This window comes from Dama dama, chromosome 4 (genome assembly GCF_033118175.1).
Source record: "Dama dama isolate Ldn47 chromosome 4, ASM3311817v1, whole genome shotgun sequence".
NCBI lineage: Eukaryota > Metazoa > Chordata > Mammalia > Artiodactyla > Cervidae > Dama > Dama dama.
Genome location: NC_083684.1, coordinates 50,552,326 through 50,571,499, shown reverse-complemented (window position 1 = coordinate 50,571,499; position 19,174 = coordinate 50,552,326). Strand labels below are relative to the sequence as shown.

The 19,174-nt window shown below is 55.1% G+C and overlaps 2 protein-coding genes across 2 annotated transcripts; one reads left to right on the top strand and one right to left on the bottom strand.

Annotated features, from left to right (window-relative positions):
* The first annotated feature begins 2,751 nt into the window (after positions 1-2,751).
* LGI4 (leucine rich repeat LGI family member 4) lies at positions 2,752-11,705 on the top strand. The gene is made up of 9 exons (XM_061139012.1): positions 2,752-3,457; positions 3,857-3,928; positions 4,180-4,251; positions 5,612-5,683; positions 5,790-5,861; positions 6,097-6,266; positions 8,338-8,502; positions 8,586-9,091; positions 10,729-11,705. Exons 1-9 carry the CDS (start codon positions 3,285-3,287, stop codon positions 11,041-11,043), a joined length of 1,617 nt encoding a protein of 538 aa, XP_060994995.1. The 5' UTR covers positions 2,752-3,284; the 3' UTR covers positions 11,044-11,705.
* Positions 11,706-12,711: 1,006 nt separating this feature from the next.
* FXYD3 (FXYD domain containing ion transport regulator 3) lies at positions 12,712-18,844 on the bottom strand. The gene is made up of 8 exons (XM_061139013.1): positions 18,759-18,844; positions 15,707-15,769; positions 14,301-14,333; positions 14,171-14,194; positions 13,527-13,601; positions 13,406-13,442; positions 13,048-13,085; positions 12,712-12,914 (listed from the first exon to the last, which is right to left on the bottom strand). The coding sequence occupies exons 2-8, from the start codon at positions 15,744-15,746 to the stop codon at positions 12,895-12,897; spliced, it is 267 nt and encodes an 88-aa protein (XP_060994996.1). The 5' UTR covers positions 15,747-15,769; positions 18,759-18,844; the 3' UTR covers positions 12,712-12,894.
* Between the last annotated feature and the right edge of the window lie 330 nt (positions 18,845-19,174).

The following is a 19,174-nucleotide window of genomic DNA, read 5'->3' as shown; positions in this document are numbered from 1 at the left end:
GGCCCAGCCTGGGCTTAAGGTCAGCACTCCTACACAATCTCAGGCATGTGAAGGCACACAAACTGCGTCCATTTGTACACACACACACACACACAAATTTATGTGGGCTCACAGAGAAGCAGAAACACTGTCAAGGACACAGCCATACAAGCAGCCACGCTGTGGTTTCATAACCATAAAAACAGACACACACGCACAGATGTTTGTGTTCACATCCTCATGCATGGGCAAACAGGCACACCACTGGCCACACAGTGACACGTGAACTGGCTGACGCACTGTGTTCACACACTTGGAGACACCACCAAACCTGCGTTGATCTGTTTAGCCCCAAACCACCCTGTCCCTGAGCTCCTGTGGCCCCCAGAACCCCATGGAGGACATCGCACCTGGCATCTTCATGGGCGGGCTGGGCTCACAGGCTCTGGTGACCGAGAAATCGGGGACCAGCTCTGGACTCTGCCATTCCCTGTGGGGTGAGAGAGCTTGAGCAGTCCAAGAGACTATTCCGTGCCTCGGTTTCCCATCCTACAGAAAGGAGACGTCACTAAGGCCACACGTATCACTCTGGGCCAGGCTCAGAGGTCTCTGAACCCGACCTTGTCTTATTATTAACCCCATTTTAGAGATCTGCAAACCAAGGGTTAGCAAAGTGGAGATCCTTCTCCCAAGGTCCCTCTGGTGGTTAAGGGTAGAAATTGCCCCTGCATGAAAGAGACCTGGGCTCAGGTACCTCACTCTGCGGGACACAGATCAGCAGCAGGTAGATGTACTCACACTCAGGCACAAGTGGCCCTCACACACACACAAATACACACATGCATGCATGTGCACATGTGCATGTGGCCTCACAGGACCCTGGCAGCTTCAAAAAGCTCTCTCATCCCCATCTGTCTGGGCCTCTGCCCCTGATGGCCCTCTACCCCAGGGTCACCAGCAGCCCCGGTTAATGATAACCCTGATGTTTACGTAGCCTTGGGGAGGGGTGGTAGAGGAGTCAGGGGGACGGGGGTGGGGAGGGGACACCTGGCCAGCTCTAGCCAGCGCCCAGTTTCCTCCCCTCTCAGAACCAGCTGCTCCAGAGAGGAGAGGCCCTGCTGCCTTCTAGCTGGTGATGGACCAATGACTTAACTTCTCTGTGGCTCAGTTTCTCCTTCTGTAAAATGAAAATAATAAGTGTATTCGACTCTTACATATCCGGAGGGAGGTCCAGATGATTATCTGAAATGACCCATGGAAAACATTTAGAACACAGTTAAGTCTGGCACACAGTAAGTGATCCATAAAATAAAAAAAAAAAGCTCTCACCATCATCATCCTTGTGATGCTTCTTATCGTAAACAGGAGTAAGAACCCAGCTGTGCTGAAACTCAGTGAGTATGGATTTAAGCCTGTCTATCTTTACTCTGTGTCCCTGGCCCTAAGTTCTTTATTTAGCTTTTCATAGACCTTGTACAGAAGTTTCTCATCCTTGCTTTACATCTGAAGTACCAGAGACTTGAAGGGTCTTGCTCAAATCACAGAGCTCCTCGGGTGCTGGATAAGTGCTTGGTCCAAAATTCACCCCAACCTGTTGGGTGCCCACTTTGCTCTAAACCCTGTCTGTCCTCTCCCTGAATTCTCACACATCTGAGAAGTAGGTGCCACAACTGCCCCATTTGACAGATGGGCAAACTAAGGATTAGGGGCCCAGATCTGAGTGGCCCCGCCAGAGCAGGGGCCAAGGGGCTGCTAAGCCCCTTGTCCTCCAAGGGTTCTGGGTGTGTGCAGCAGTGCCAACAGAGGCTGTGTTCTCCTCATGCCTTAGTTTTTCCATCTGTAAAATGGGGGTTAGTAATACTACCCACCTCACTGGCTGTTGGCGGGGGCGGGGGGGGGGGGGGGAAGAGCCGAGTAAATTTGTGTCAAGACTGATGCACAGCAAGCCCTCAATGAGCATTATTACTGCGATTTCACATTGCTTGTTGAGTAACAGCAGCCATTTATTTCCTTTTTTTATTTAATGGATAGAATCTATCCAGACTGCTAAAAAGTCCAAAATGAATACAGCCAATATCCATAGGTTCTGACCTCCAAAGGAAGAGAGGCCACAGAGCCAGCTGCCTGGGCTTGCTCCCTGGCTTTGCCCCACTTAGATAACCTAGATCGCAAATGACTGGACCCCTCTCCTCAGTATTTCCATCTGTAAAATAGCCGTATGATCGTCTCAGCCTCAGAGGGTTGTAGTGAGGCAGCATGAGCTAACAGATGAACTGGTAGGACAGGGCGTGGTACAGAGTCAATATTAAAGAAAGGGGTGGTATCCTCATCCTTTTTTCCCTCGGTTTGACTCCCTACCCCTAGTAGGTGGTGGGCACTCAAGGGGTTAACTCCGGGAGGGGCAAGAGAGGTTGTGGGTTTGGAGCAGGGTGGCTGTCCTGCCGAGCATCGCCACCAGAGGGGGCAGCTGGACCTGAGCTGGTCCCTTGAAGCCTCAGGGCCAGCGCCCACCACACCCTCCTGGAGCCAGGGGAGGGGGCTGGCTGGGAGTGGCCTGGACGGCTCCAGCCCCTAGGGGTCTCTCCTTCCACTCCTCCTCCTGCCGACAGAGCCTGTCCCCACCCTGGTGACATCCTTCTCACCCTCCGTGAGTGGAGTGGAGTGGGGTGTCTGGGGAGGGGGCTGGCTGGGAGGAGCCAGGGCAGCTCAGCCCCCAGCGGCCCCTCCCCTCCCATGGGGCCCTCCGGCCCCTTCCCCAGGGGCTGCTCTTCCTATGGCCTCTGACCCCCGCCTCCTTTTCCTGCTTTGCCTCCAGCGCCCGGTGCCCAGAGAGTCCCTTTCCCAAACCTCCCAGGAGAAGGGGCGTGGGAGGAGGGGAAGAAACTTCCAGGGAGCTGGAAGTGGGGGGGCGCAGAGGAACAGAAATAAAGACACCAGACACACACACACACACACACACACACACAGAAGGAGAGGCCAATAGACAGACAGAGACAGAGAAAAAGAGAAAGACAACTCAGATAGAGAGACAGAGGTAGAGAGTAGGAAACGGACTAACAGAGTCAGAAATACAGAAAAGGAGACACAAAGACAGGGAAAAAGGCATAAACAGAAATTTAGACACCGAAGACATACAGGGAGAAAGACAGGCTGAAGAGAGACTGAGAAAGAGGAGAGAGAAGCCGGGGCAGAGCGTGCCAGCTGGCGGCATGGAGGGTCGCCTGGCATGGGAGATGTAGTGGCCAAGACCTGGGCCGAGCTGGGAGGGCAGAGAGAAGCTGCTGCCTTGGCAGGGGTCAGGGGGCATGGGAGGGGCGGGAATTCTGCTACTGCTGCTGCTGGCTGGGCTGGGGGTGGGGGAGGCCTGGAGACCCCCAAAGGGAAAGTGTCCTCTGAGTTGCTCCTGCTCCAAAGACAGTGCTCTGTGTGAGGGCTCCGTGGACCTGCCCGAGATCCTCTCCCCGACCCTTCTGTCGCTGTGAGTGTCAGCCCTCTGGGGGCCTGAGGCTGGGGATGGGACCCCGGGGAACTGGAGGGCCCATCAGGATCTTGGGAGGGGGCAGCAAAGGATGTTGGGAGTCCTGGGAGGGGGCTACTGGGATTTGAAAGGGAGCAGGAGTGGGGATGGGAATTCCAGAGGGCAGGGGCATCTTGCTGGGGGGTTGCTGGAGGGAGGGAGAACCATGGGGTGCACAGAGTGCTGCCAGGATCCTTGCCAAGCGAGGAGGGCAATTGCCCGTCTCCCCTGGAATGCAGGGGAAATACACACACCCAGGGTCAGGTTCCCTCCTGCCCCCCTCGGACAGGAGCCGGCTCTGGGATGGGAGTGGCGCACTGGAGCGGTTTTCTCCTCACCCACCATTGCCCACGTCCCCAGCTCATTCGTTAGGACCCGAATCACCCAGCTGAAGGCCGGCAGCTTCCTGAGGGTGCCATCACTGCACCTGCTGTGAGTGGGGTCCGGCTGAGTGAAGACCTCCTGGGGGGGAGCTGTCCATGCACATGCATGTGGGGGGGGGGCGAGTGTGCACACTTACGTGTTTGTGCATGTCTGTGAAAATCTGTGTGATCCACATCCTCACACTGCATGCCTGTGTGTGTGATCATGCCCACATGGGCTGGGGTTGTGGGGAGCCAAGGTTAACATGTCAGGTAGGGAGCAATGACTCTGGAAAAATTTCTCTCTTACCTCCTTGCCAGCCTCTTCACATCCAACTCCTTCTCCGTGATTGAGGATGATGCGTTTGCGGGCCTATCCCACCTGCAGTACCTGTGAGTAAGGCCAGGAGAAAGGGGCAGGGATGGGGGCCTGGCAGAGGAAGGAGGCGCCCCTCCGTGGCTCCTAGAATGGGGGGAAGGGAGGAGCTTGTTGCCCTGGGGAGGAAGTGTCTGGACAAGGGATTGCCTCGGAGGGGCAAGACGGCCGGCCTTTTGAATGGGGTTGGGGCTCCTGCTCAGCTGTGTAATCTCAGCCTGCCTCCATGGCCCTCTGTTTCAAGATGCACAAAGTCCTCGGTGACCCATGATTGTTTCTGGTCCTACCTGACTTTCAGGAGACCGGGCAGGGTACAAAGAGGCCAGAGATAAGGAAATGTTTCAAATTAAGAGACAGAGACTCTGAGTTAGTTGGTGATGGTGGTACAGATGGTGGTGGTGGTGGTGTTGATGGCCCGACAACACCAGCAGTAATGTTGGCGGTGATGATAACGGGGATGGTGCTCACAGGGAAGTGGTGGCGTTATTGAGGATGATGGAGTAGGGATGAGTTTGATAAAAATGGTGGACCCAATGGTGATGGTGCTCTTGGACCATCAGATGGACACTGATGATGAAGTCTGAAGGGTTGGGGTCAGTAATAATTATCAGTGCTGTGGACACTGGTGATTATGATATTGGTGTTGGTGGTGGCAGGGGTTTGGGGTAGGATGTTGGTGTTATGGCAGTGTTGGTACTGGGTCTGGCGGTGATGGTAAAGGTAGATGTACGTGCAGAAATTGGGGCAGTAGTGGTGCTGATGGCAGGTGATGATGTGAGCGCTGAGGGTAATGGTGATGTTGGGACTGGTAATGCTGGTGCTCGTGATAATGGTGGCAGGGTTGGTGGTGATGGTGGCAGTGGTTTTGGTGTTGATTATGAAGGATGTATTCTTGGTGATGCTTATCAGTGTTGCTGCTGTGAGGCCGGATGATTATGCTATTGATGTTGGTATTGATGATGGGAATAGTGGATGATCTTGGTGTTGGTGATGGTGGTGGCGTGGTATGTAGTTGGTGATGATGGCAGTTTTTGGTACTGGGGTTGATGACGGTGGTAGAGGCATTAGACATAACAGATGATGGTGCAGGTATGAGTGGTCATATTGGTGTTGGTCATGGTGGCTGTGGTGGTGATGGTTCCTGGTAAGGCTGGCAAGGACCATAGGGTCAGGTTCTTGGCTCCTGGGATTGCAGGCTGGGACCTTGGTGAAGAGAGAGGCTCCTGGGAGGTTTTTCCCTGGGATTATGCAAGCTGTTGGGAGAGAATTCCACATGTTGCCGTGACCTGTGGCTACCATGGGGTGAGTTCCCCAACCACTGTGGGGCTACAGCAGGGAACTGGGGGACCTTCCCCTGACCCCATCTTCCCTCCACAGCTTTATTGAGGACAATGAAATTGGTTCCATCTCTAAGAACGCCCTCAGAGGACTTCGCTCACTCACACATCTGTACGTGCTTCCACTGCCCCAGCCCACCCTGGGAGGCACCCCACACCCATCACCCTGGCATCATCCTAGGAGCTGCTGATGGCTTCTCCTTCTGTCCCTCCACCAGGAGTCTGGCCAATAACCATCTCGAGACCCTCCCCAGGTTCCTGTTCCGGGGCCTGGAGACCCTGACTCATGTGTGAGGCCCAAGGGGACTGGGAGGGTTGGGGGGATTGGGGAACGTGTGGGTGCGGGAAGGGGGCGTCTGTGCCCACTCCTGGTTGGCACAAGTGAGTATGACTGCGATGGTTTTTACATAGTTTCCACACCATGGTGGGGCCCTATCCTGAGCCCTTGCCTGGGGAGGGGCGGGGAGTATGGCCCCCAGCGGGTTGGAAGCCGGGTCGCAGCCCCTCCCCGGCCTCTTGCCCCAGGGACCTCCGCGGGAACCCGTTCCAGTGTGACTGCCGCGTGCTCTGGCTGCTGCAGTGGATCCCCACCGTGAACGCCAGCGTGGGGACCGGGGCCTGCGCCGGCCCCGCCGCCCTGGCCCACATGCAGCTCCGCCACGTGGACCCCAAGACGTTCAAGTGCAGAGCCATAGGTGGGGGCTTTCCCGGCGGGGTGGGAGGGACAGCAGGGGCGGCCAGGGCTGAGGGGCTCACCTCCCTCCCTGCCCTGCCAGTTCCTGGCTGAGAGTCTGCTGAGGAGGCATCTCCCCGAGCCTCAGTTTTCTTACCTGTGAATAGGGGTAATACACCGTGACACAGGACTCCTGCAGGAGACTTCAGTGATGCCCTTGGCATGAGGCCTGGGAGGGGAGGCCCTCATAAATGTTCATTCTCATTGTTGTTGTTATTAATATGAAACTGACCATGTAAAAAATATTTCCTCTGATCACTTTGCTTTTCCGCAAATATATTCTGGTACCTTTATGGGTACTGGGCAAAGCAGAGAGCACAGGAGTGATGAAGCCAGCCCTGGGTCTTGTCCTCACAGAGCCCACGGCCAGAGGCAGGCAGAGAGGGCTGGCCTAGAATGACCAGAGCTGAGATGGGGGGTAGCACAGAAGGGTCAGGGCCAGGATTGGTGGGGGGGGAGATCCCATGGAGATGTGGGAGCCCCGAGCCAGAGTGGGGGCCAGGCGTAGCTGGAGGGTCTGGAAGGAGTGAAACTTTGAGTTCAGACCTGAAGATCATTACTAACATCATCCTCCTCAAAATGTAAGACAAGTTTTTGGTCTTCAGAATTCATAGAACAAGGAAATTTAACTTAGTCACTCTTGGTTCAGTTATTCAACAAACACCGACTGAGGTCCACTTGGTGCCCAGCCCTGTGAGAGGCCATGGGCACACTGTGGTGACCAAGATAACCCAGGGCCTTTGCCTCACGGGGTCACAGTCCTGGAGGTGGGGAGTCAGACATTAAATAAAACATTGCACAGGAAATGTATGGTACCCGGTATGATAAACACAGAGGATGATGAGGGAGTTTAGGGGGTGGTCCTACCTTTCCTGGGGCATCGGAGAAGGCTTCTCCAAAGAGATAGCACCAGCTGTGGCTGTAGTGAAGTGGAGGACAGAGGACGGGGTCAGCATGTGCCGTGAATCCCCCAAGGCATCACAGAGCTTGTCCTGACTGAGGATGGAAGGAGGAAGGTCTGGCCTGGAGGAGTGAGGAAGGGAAGGACACAGATGAGGTGTCTCACCTGCAAGGGCCTCACTCTGCAGAACTTTGAAAGTCACGGAGAAGAAGGTAGACTTTATCCAGAGGACTGTGGGAAGCCATAGAGGGAGGGTTTTGAGCAGAGAGTGACATGATTTGATGGCCATTTTTTAAAAGATCCCCTTTGGATGGGCATCCTTAGCTGTTTGGTTCGTTGATTCAACCCGGGCCCCTAGAAGTAGGTCCTGGCATGTAGAATGAAGTATTGTCAGCTGGAGGCCACCGCCACCACATTGGGCAATCTGGGTGCATCGTTACCGTCAATGCTAAGTTGCTGTAACAGAGAGGTTCTAAATACCATGAAACAAAGAAAACAGAAGGGTCTGAGGTGAGCAGTTCAGGCCAGTGGGGCAGCCCCTGGGTGTTATCCTGCTTTCCGTGGTTGAAACCAAGTCGTGATCCCATCCACCTGCCAGTTCACAGGAGTGGGGGAAGGGACCTAGTCCAGGACAAGCCGTCCTCCTAGAAGCAAGGTGAGCACTAGAACCATCATTCTGCTCTGGTTCATGGCCACATGTCAGGAGGTGGCATGGGGGCAGTGCTGGGCTAACGGCCTCTGATTGGGTGGCTTTGTGGCCAGGTGCAACCCTGTGTGATGGAAAACAGGAAGGATGGATTTGGCTGGACAGTTGGCTGCCTGGGCCTCAGTTTCCTCCTCTGCAAAGTGGATATAATAACAAACTATACCCCACAGGGATCTTGTGAAGTTAAATGAATGATGAAGGTGTTGTTTCTAATTATTTGATGATGCCACGCAGCTTAGAAAATAAGAGTATCACCGTGTGGTTGTGAGTTAATACGTCCATAGATAAAAAGATTCCACCGTGCATCCCCATGAAGTCAGCACCACGGCGGTCCTCACTGCAAAGATGCGCAAGCTGAGGCTAGGTGATGCGGACCCTTGGGTGTCTCCTTGGCCTGTCTGACTCTCTCCCTCCCCCCACCTCCAGAGCTGTCCTGGTTCCAGACGGTGGGAGAGTCAGCGCTAGGTGTAGAGGCTTTCTCCTACCAGGAGGAGCCCTACATTGTCCTGGCACAGCCCTTTGCCGGCCGCTGCCTGATCCTGGCCTGGGACTACAGCCTGCAGCGCTTCCGTCAGGAGGAGGAGCTGTCTGGTAAGCCCCCTCCCATCCTCCCGCCTGCCGGGTAGCCTGCCCAGCTGGTCTAACAGGGCCCCCTGCCCCCCTGCTCCCCACAGCACCCTCGGTGGTGTCCTGCAAGCCGCTGGTGCTGGGCCTCCGCCTCTTCGTGCTGGCTGCCCGCCTGTGGGGAGGCTCGCAGCTGTGGGCCCGACCCGGCCCCGACCTGCGCCTGGCCCCGCTGCAGGCCCTGGCCCCACGGCGGCTGCTGCGGCCCAATGATGCCGAGCTCCTGTGGCTGGACGGGCAGCCCTGCTTCGTGGTGGCCGACGCCTCCAAGGCGGGCAGCACCACACTGCTGTGCCGGGACGGGCCCGGCTTCTACCCACGCCAGAGCCTGCACGCCTGGCACCGGGACACGGACGTCGAGGCCCTCGAACTGGACGGCCGGCCCCATCTGCTGCTGGCCTCTGCCTCGCAGCGGCCCGTGCTCTTCCACTGGTTCGGGGGCCGCTTTGAGCGGCGGACAGACATCCCAGAGGCCGAGGACGTCTATGCCACGCGCCACTTCCAGGCCGGTGGGGACGTGTTCCTGTGCCTGACACGCTACATCGGGGACTCCATGGTGAGGTTGGGCGCAGTCCTGAGGGGTGGGCACAGGCCCCACCTGACTGGCAGCAGCTCACTCCCACTCCAGGCTGGCCTCTCAAGCACTGACCCAACCTCACACGCTGGCCTCTGAAGGCTGACCTGCCTGACAGCTGATCTTCCTAATATGCTGATCTTTGAGCTCTGACCCTATCCCAACGCAAACTCCAAGACTGTGATCCCTCGAGACTGTTGCTGTTTGGTTACTCAGTCGTGTCCGACTCTTTGCAAACCCATGGACTGCAGCACGCCAGGCTTCCCTGTCATTCACTATCTCCTGGAGTTTGCTCAAACTCATGTCCATTGATTCAGTGATGCCATCCAACTATCTCATCCTCTGTCGTCCCCTTCTCCTCCTGCCCTCAATCTTTACCAGCATCAGGGTCTTTTCCAATGAGTCAGCTCTTCGCATCAGGTGGCCAGGGTTTTGGAGCTTCAGCTTCAACATCAGTCCTTCCAATGAGTATTTAGGGTTGATTTCCTTTAGGATCGACAGGTTTGATCTCTTTGCTATGCAAGGGACCCTCAAGAGTCTTCTCTAGTGCCACAGTTCAAAAGCATCAATTATTTGGTGCTCAGCCTTCTTTATGATCCTACTTTCACATCCATATATGACTACTGGAAAAACCATAGCTTTGACTAGATGGACCTTTGACCCTAAACCACTCTCCATCTCCCAACACTGACACCGGCCCCAAGATTCTGATTCTACTCCCAAACTGACACAGTCCAGTACCTACTTTTTTTTTAAGTTTTTATTTATGACTGTTCTGGGTCTTTGTTGCTTTTTGCTCAGGCTTTCTCTAGTTGTGGCGAACAGGGGCTGGTTTTCACTGCAGTGCACAGGCTTCTTATTGCAGTGGCTTCTTTTGTTGCAGAGCACAGGCTCTAGGCGCATGGACTTCAGTAGTGGGGCACACATACTCAATATTTGTGGCTTGTGGGCTCAGTAGTTGTGGCTTGCAGGCTTAATTGCTCCACAGTGTGTGGAATCTTCCCGGACCAGGGGTCGAACCCATGTCCCTTGCCTTGGCAGGTGGATTCTTATCCACCAGGGAAGTCCCCAGGACTTACATTTAACCACAGCCACCACACCCTGAACCCCCAGGGCTGATGGCCCACTCCCTCCAGCACTCTCTGGAGCGAGATATAGCCACAGGCAGGGCTTTGAGCCTGAAAGGCACTGATATGACTCAGAGGTTCACAGGATGTCTGTGTGGGGAGCAGACTATAGGCACAGGGGCAGGAACAAGGAGACCAAGAAGACCAGGGAGGAGGTTATATGATGGTCCAGGAGGCAGGTGACTGTGGTTGGGCTGGAGTTTGGCCAGAGGAGATGGGAAAGTGCATACCATCATAGGTGAAACTAACTGACTCCAGGGCTGACTGATTCTATGTGGGGCTGAAGGAGACAGAAGGGTCCAGAGTGACTCCAAGTCTGTGGGCTGAGCAGCTGGTTGGTGACATTTAGAAAGATGAGAAAGCTGTGGGAGTTTGTGGACTTACAGGCCTCTGTTCCTGAGCTATTCCAAGTCCTCTGGGGCCTAGGGGATCACTGATAGGCAGGCCTGGCCCTGGGGACCCCAGCCCTAATGAGCGGCCCCCCTCCCACAGGTCATGCGCTGGGATGGCTCCATGTTTCGCCTGCTGCAGAAACTTCCCTCTCGAGGTGCCCACGTCTTCCAGCCACTGCTCATTGCCAAGGACCAGCTGGCCATCCTGGGCAGTGACTTCGCCTTCAGCCAGGTTTTCCGCCTTGAGCCTGACAAGGGGCTCCTGGAACCACTGCAGGAGTTGGGGCCCCCGGCGATAGTGGCCCCTCGGGCCTTTGCCCACATCACCATGGCCGGCAGACGCTTCCTCTTCGCTGCTTGCTTCAAGGGCCCCACACAGATCTACCAGCATCATGAGTTAGACCTCAGTGCCTGAAGCTGGAAGGGATGCTGGACATGGCCGACAGGGGGCTGGCATGGGGATTCCTGGGCTTCAGGATGTCCCCTTTACTGGCCTCCTGATCCGACTCAGAAGTGACAGTTGGTCCTGTGAGATGCTGACCACAAGCCAAGTTCGAGGCAAGAGCTGCCCTTTCAGTCTTAAGCAACATCTTGTCTGGGAGATGACACCCAGGAGATGACACCCATCAAAGATGACTTGGGGGCTCAGGCTGGGAGACCGCTGCATGGAGCCGGTAGACAAATCGTGGTGGGAGGGTAACGTGAAGAGCTCCATGAGGTCTAGAAAAGTCCCCCTCAACCCACTCCCACCCCTTCTGTTCCCTGTAAAAGTACTGAGAAGGCGATAGCTTTCCTTTTCCGTCTAAACTCAATCCGGCCAATCACTTTTAGTGCCCGCCTTTATGACGTCATCAGTCGCTGGGCAGTTTTCCACGCCGGGCCTGCTAACTTCCTCTACTGCTTGTGCGCACGCCTGCTGCCGAGCCGGAAGCTCAGAGTGTTGTTCCTCTTGCGCGTGCGCGGGGAATAGGTGGGAAAGAGCGAGATTTAGCCGGGAGCCAGGGGTGCCTCTCCCGGGTCGGTGACACGATCGCGGAAGGAAAGTGCACGGGCTCAATAAACGCGCTGTGCACCCGCCCCACCGGTGGTTGAGGGGTTATTGGGAGAAGGTGTCTCCTGTGGCATGGGGTTGGGGTAGGGGAGCAAGAGTAGTATCCCAGGAGCTCTATTAAGGAGAGGGGAGGTGTCCCAGGGTGCATTCTGGCTGCTCTTGGTGAGCTTTCACGAGGTCTCTAAGGAGTGTGGGCTCATATCGGGGGGCCTTGTGGGGTGTTCAGGGGATATAAAGGCATTGTTAGGAGGTTAGATCATGGGTTTATTGTTGGTCTGTGTGTCCCAGGAGATATTTGGAGGTGTTCTGAAGGGTTTTAGGCATTTTTGTGGCTCTTGGGGACTTTTTGAAAGTCTTATTGGGTATTGGAGACTGTGTAAGGGAGTTCCAGCCTGGTTGAAGGTTCTCACACCATGTAGCCATTATATTTTATTAGGGATATGGTGGGGAATAATTTAAAGGTCTCATAGGAACATTTGGGTGTGAGGAAGCATCTTTTATAATGAAATGGGATCTGAGGTGAGTGGGAGGGTCATGCATGCCTGCTTGCTAAGTCACTTCAGTCATGTCCCACTCTGTGTGACCCTATGGACAGCAGCCCACCAGGCTCCTCTGTCCACAGGATTCTCTAGGCAAGAATACTGGAGTGGGTTGCTATTTCCTTCTCTGGGAGGGTCATAGGGCCTCACTATTATAACCATAAGCTATCTGGGTACTCTGGGGTACTGGGATCATTCCACATCCTAGCTTTCCTGGGATGGTCCCAGTATTCCATCTGGCTGGAGCTCCCTTTCACTCTCAAAAATATCCTCCAAGTAGAGCATTTTAAATTGCATGTGTGGTTCCTATGGCCACAGAGGCAGAGGTCGGGCCCCATGCCATCCACCAGGTCATGTGGAGGCAAGCCTGTGGTCTCATCCCAGTGAAGAGATTCAGCTGCCAGCTTCCGTGCCAGCCCCCATGCACATCAACCTTCTGCCCTTCCCACCACAAACCCCAATGCAAATATAGGGAGTCTCAAGGCTGCTTGGGTATGAGGCAAAATCATTTTAGAGTAAAAACTGAACCAAGACCCCTCCAGGGAGAGGTGAGATGGAGCCCTGGCCAGGCGGTCTGAGGAGGGAGTGGAGAATTCCATCCTGGAGTTCAGGCTCCCTTGCAGAGCCAGAACTTGGGGGAAGAGTAGTCCTTGGAGCTCTTTCTGCTGATCCATTCTCAACAGTTTTGGGCGGAGCCTGGGAGAGGTGACAGGGTCAGCTTGTGAGAGTGGATCAAGTTATTTCTCCCCAGGGTGCTGCCATACACACACATACCCCATCTCCCCCCACCCCACCATGTCCCTCTCAGCCTACTCTGTCCCTGTCTTACCTGGAGTGATGAGAGGTGGGGCATCTCCTGAACGGTGGCTAGGGAAAGAAAAGCAGTGAGATCTCTGATCCCTCCTGTTTCTCCACTCCCTCACGGATAGAGGAGTCTCAGCTTGCCCTGTGGTAGCTCCCTAGCTATTTTTTCACAGGGTCATACCGTCCCAGGGACCAAAAGCATTTCAGGATTTGAGGCCCTTTGAAGATTCATGGCTGTGAAGAATGAACCTGGAAAAATCTTAGGAGCAGGAATTTTCCAGGGCAGGACCTGGAGGCCTGGCTTTTTCCTGTGAGATTTAGCTCTTTACCCCAGAAAGGCATCTCCAGCGTGAGGCAGGCACGCTGCCGGGAACCCATCTTACCTGGGCTTCTGTCGGAACTTGCATTTGCATTTCCCACCTGTTAGGGGGAGGGGAATGTCAGGGGAGGACACCACCAGCCCTGCCCTGCCCCGCCCGCCACCCCGCCAGCCCCTGCACTCACTCATGAGGACAATGATGCCCATGGCACACAGAATCCCTGCGAAGATGAGCCCGCCGACCCGGAGGCCATACCAGTCTAGGAGAAACCCAGAGGGGGCCCTTGGTGCCAGCCCATGTCTTCCCCATCCGAGCCCTCAGCTACTTGACAATATCCCTTGGGCACCTCTCACGTGGGCTGTAGCAGTGGAGCGAACGGACGGCTCCCCCAGCCTCCTGGGCTAACTTTCCAGTTTGCACACAGCAAGCAACAGAGATTTAATGTGGTATCAGGTAGAGAGAAGAGGTCTGAAGACAAATAAGCAGGTCCAGGAGACAGAAAGTCAGAGGGGAGATCTTTGAGGGAGAGTGGCCAGGGAAGACTCCTCCAAAAGGGCACATTTGAATAGAGACCTGAGGAGCAGAGGGAGGGAGTGTGTGTGGAGCTATGTGGAAGAAAATGTGGGGAGTCCCAAGGACCAGACTGGCACATCTTATTCCCTTAATCCATTGTTTTTACTGTTCAACAGGGGCATTGAACAGTATCCCATTAGTCTCACCCCCGAGGTCACCCCCATCAGACCCTCACCCGACCTGTGTGGGACCCTTGGCACAAAATAGGTATGAGGGGTGGGTGGGGAATACAAAGGGAGGGGCAGGGGCTCTCACCATAGTAGAAAGGACTGTTTTTATCTGCAAGGAAAAAAATAAAGAACATGAATCCAGGACAAGAGCTGGGATGCAGGGCTCATCAGGGAGACTTTGGAGGTGGACTGGTGGAGGAGTCAGTCTGGCTCACCTTCTGGGTCGTTGGCGTCCAAGGCAGGCAGGCCTGGTGGGGAGAAGTGGGGAAGGAGAGAGATGGAGGTGCTGGCTTCAGCAAAGCTGGGAGCAAGGCCATGGAACCCTTGGCCTCAGCAAAGGGTCCCCCGATGGACAGTTCCCCACCTCTTGAGGGCACAGGGTTTCAACCCCAAACTAGCTATCTCTGCACATTCCACCTTGAAAGTGAGGGTTTCCCCCACTCAGCCCCATCCCTGAAGTAGGTTTTCATCTGGGTGGCTTCTGATCACCTAGTCAGCCTTTGGCCTGATGTTGCAGACACCTGACTAACCCACACCCGCCGTAGAAACGAGCGAGAGTCTCGTGGGGATGACAGATGGCTTCCACTCCCAGGTGTTCTCAGCCCTCATCTCCTGGGTCTGCCACATCCACATGCCAACCCCCATTTCCCTGAAAGTGACTTACTAATTATGAACTTAATTTGTTGTTCAGTTGCTACGTCGTGTCCGACTCTTTGCGACCCCATGGACTGCAGCACGCTAGGCTTCCCTGTCCTTTGCCATCTCCCTGAATTTGCTCAAACTCGTGTCCATTGAGTCAGTGATGCCATCCCACCATCTCATCCTCTGTCGCCCCGTCTCCTCCTGCCCTCAATCTTTCCCAGCCTCAGGATATTTTCTTTGCATCAGGTGGCCGAGAGTACTGGAGCTTAATAAACTCCATACACCTTAAACTTAATAAACTTAATACACTTTATTTAAAAAAGAACTTTACATCACTATCCTGAATGGAATACCAGTCTCGCTTGATATAATGGATAAAAACAAAGACAATGAAAGCAAAAGACTAGGACTGAATTCTGGCTAGAAGCAGTCAGCTGTTTAGCTTTGGGCCTAAGCTCTATTCACCCTTTGTTAAAGGGATATTCATATTTTTAAAATTATATTTAAAGCATAGACACATGGTGCTTATTCTGTCCCAGGCACTACCCTTAGTGCTCTGCATATTGTAACTCTAGTTTAATCCTCATAGTGACTCTCTGAGTAGGTGCTGCTATTGTCCAGATGGGGAAACTGTGGCCCAAGGGGTTTTTGGTAATTGCCACATAACCACGAAGCTCTTCCCACTGGTGATAAAGTGTTTAGGAGTGTTAAAGATATGGTAGCCCAGGGCCGAGCCTTCTCCAAGATGTCATCAAGGAGACATGAAGACGATGATGAGCTGTGTAAGCCTTGGCTGTAAGAGGTCCTCCTTTATGTGTCCCTTGAAATCACCAGTGTGACACACCCTACCCTCCAGGAGATACTGTCCTGAAGCTCCCCACCCCACGGGGGAGGCAGAAAGCATGAGAGGAACACGCACACATGGTCACCACCCAGCTGAGGGGATGTGAGGAGCGGCAGTCCAGGAATGGGCACTCACCTGCCAGAATGATGAGCAGGCTCAGGACCACCTCTTGCATGTCGATCGCTGGCCTGGTGGGGTCTGGGGAGAGCAACCAGCTTCAGCAGGACCCCCCGGAGGCCTCTGGTTCCCAATCTCCTGCTACTCTGCTCCCCACCCAGGGTACACAGCTCACCCCAGGGCAGGAAGCCTGGCCTTGAAACTCACTGGGCTGAGAGATAAGGAGTGGGAAAGTGCAGTGGGGGGCTGGGTGAGAACTCAGACCGGAAGAGGGAGGAGCAATAATAACTCACTGGATGTGGACTGGAGGCTTTAAGCGAATCACCCTGGAAACCAAATGAAGAAGGTGCTGCCCACTGTTATCCCCATCTTACAGATGGGGACATTGAGGCTCCAGAGGTGAAAGTGGGTGCTCGAGAGGTCACCTTGCCAGAAGGCGGGATTTAAACCAGACCAGGCTGACTCTCTGAGGGCCTCGGGGTGTTGTGGGGAATGGAGCATTGGGAGCCAGATGGCGGGAGGCCTGGTCCCCTGGAGTGTCTCCCATAGACAGTTTGGAGCCTGCCCGCCCTGCCCCGGCTTTGCTGGGCCAGGGCTGGAGCCTGCGCTGGGGCCTGGGCTGCTCAGGGCAGGATGTGGGGTGGAGAGAACTCAGGGAGGGGCGGGGGGCAGGCCTGGAAAAGAATCGCCTGGCTGCAGCCCCAGCCTTATCTTCTGTCCCACACTGCCAGCACCCCACCATCCTGCTTCTGCCCCACCCATGCCCATCCCACCCTGGTCCTCGGGTCCTGTCTCTACCCCAGTCCCAGCCCCAACCCCTGTCCCTGCCTGTGCTCCCACCAAGCTCCTGGGGCAGCACACACTTCCTCTTTCCCCAGGTAGGTCTGCCCAGCACGAAGAACACTCCACCGTCCCCTTCCTTGTCACGTTCAGTCCCCTGTGCGTCCCCCGTCCCCTCCCCCACCCCTGCCCCACTGCCATAGCACAGCATAGCTTGTCCCAATCTTGATAACAAGAGCTAACACTTAGATCCACCCGCTGCTGGGCTCCGCCAAATGACCTTGCTGGGTTTTCACTCATGGAACCTCCCAAGAATCCTGGAGACCCCATTTCACAGATGGCAAAGCATACCCGCCGCCTCCCCCCCTGAGCCTGGCAGGAAGCCCATTGCCATCCCCTGCTCTGCTCCTGTGCACACCTGGAGATAGTGCCCTGTTTATCTCTCTCTCTGCATGTTCAGTCGTGTCCGACTCTGCCACTCCAGGCGCCTAAGTCCATGGAATTTTCCAGGCAAGAATACTGGAGTGAGTTGCCATTTCCTTCTCCAGGTTATCTTTGCAACCCAGGGATTGAAACTGCATCTCTTGCTTGGCAGGCAGATTCTTTACCGCTAAGCCACCTGGGAAGCCCCACCCCCTGCCCCACTACTTCCTTTAGCCTCCATAGAACCCTTACCCTGAGTTTCTTTTTCTGTTTCCAGAATGTTCTACAGATGCCTTAATCTCTCTGTGCCCACCCCAGATCCTGGGAACCTTCTTAGTGTCTTCGTGTTTGTGCTCAGTCGCTCGGTCGTGTCCGACTCTGCAACCCCATGACCGTAGCCCACCAGGCTCCTCTCTGTCCATGGGATTTCCCAGGCAAGAACATTGGAGAGAGTTGCCATTTCCTTCTCCAGGGGATCTTCCCTGCCCAGGGATTGAATCCATGTGTCCGGCATTGGCAGACGGGTTCTTTACCACTGAGCCACCTGGGAAGCCCTCTTAGTTTCCTCTTTCATTCTGTATACCGGACCCACAATGTCAGTCTGAAAATCCATTTCTTGCAAAGAAAGGGCCTATCGCTTTGGGAAACATTATTAAGGGGTTTAGGACCCCCGCCCAAATAGGGGGCAGGGGCAGAGCTGGATTGGGTGTGTGGCCAGGACAGCTTAGGGAGTCCCAGCTCAGGTCTGTGGAAGGACACTTGTCTAAAGTGAACACATGAGGCTTTGTCCCCCCATGGTAACATTAATGCTGGTGATAAGAGCTGGTCTGATTGAGTGTTTACCCCACGCCGGGCACATTTCTCAGCTCTTTGCACTTATTCATGCATGTAATCTTCGCAGCTTGATGAAATTGGCACTATGATTAGCCCACGTTGCTGTCACAACCCTAGAAACCCTGTGAACTGAGTTTAATGCTATATTCTGTCTTGCAGGACTCAGAGTCTTGGGGCTTAAACTTCTTTCCATGGGAGCCTCCACACCCCCCTGGCCAGTCGGGGGCTCCGTAGGCCCCATCCCCAGGCATCTCCCAACATGCCCAGCACAGGGGGCACTGATGGGTGGGGTCACAGCCACACCCCAGCCCCTGCACGTTGCCACCTGACTGTCCCACACTGCTGGCTGCTGGGGGCTGGCGTCTGGGCATGTGCCCTCCCTTGCCCTGTTCAGGCTGTTGTGGAAAGAGGTCTCCCCAGCTGCTCCAGAACCGACTGTGGTTGGGGTGAAGACTCAGAGAGGAAGGTAGCCTGCAATGGAGGCTTAGCCCACCCCTCTCTGCTCTCTCCCAACCCCAGAGATCCCAGTGGTGGTGGGAAGACCGTTTCCGCCATCCACCCCCTACTGTCTGTCCCTCTATTTCTCCATGATGGTGGCCAGGCCCTTCAGGCATGAGCAAAATGACTCCCTCGTGTCGCTGAAATCTCCTCCCCAACCCCCAGTTTTAGAGCTTCCTCAGGAAGCCTCCAGCCCCTTTCCCTAGAGGTCTTCAGGACCCGCATATTCCCAACATGAGGACACCCCGAGTCCACCATCATCCACCCATCTCCTCTGATCCCCCAGTCCAGTTCCAGATCTACCCAGACCCACCAGTCTTCCGGACACCCTGTCCCATCTGTGGGCCTTACCCTCACCCCAGCTGGCTCACCCAGCCCCCTGTACAGAGATTGATGGGGACGGGAGGTGTTCTCTAATCTGCTCCCCCAGAGAAGGACCTTGATGTGGGAAGGTCCTAGGGGTCTTGAACAGAAAGCAGTAGAGAGAGGGGCAGAGCCAAGAAAGAGTCAGAGGGAGAGGGCCCCAGCCCCTCACCTGTCTGCTTCCCAGGCTGCGCAGAGGATCAGGTTCCGGGAGAGTGGGCCGCTTAGCCTGAGTCCTGCCTTTATCCACAGCCACCACGCCCTAAGCAAACCTGGGCAGGTAGAGAACTAGTCTGACTCCCTAAAGCTCAGGGGTTCTCTCACCTCGTGCCTGTTCTTAAAGAGACAGTTCCCACTCACCCCCACCCCCACTTCCAGTGGCAGGGAGCTCCCCTGGGGTCTCCAAGATCACAGCAACCTTGGGCAGGGCAGAAGGAGAACAGGATGAGGGCTGGAACTTGGTCTCTCACATCCAGGAAGGGTGCGTTTTCCAATCTCCTGCCCCTCACAAAAGGACAGGAAAGGGGGAGATGTTCCCGTCTTTAATAGCAAAGCTGCTGCCTGGCGGGGTGATGGGGGAAGGCCATG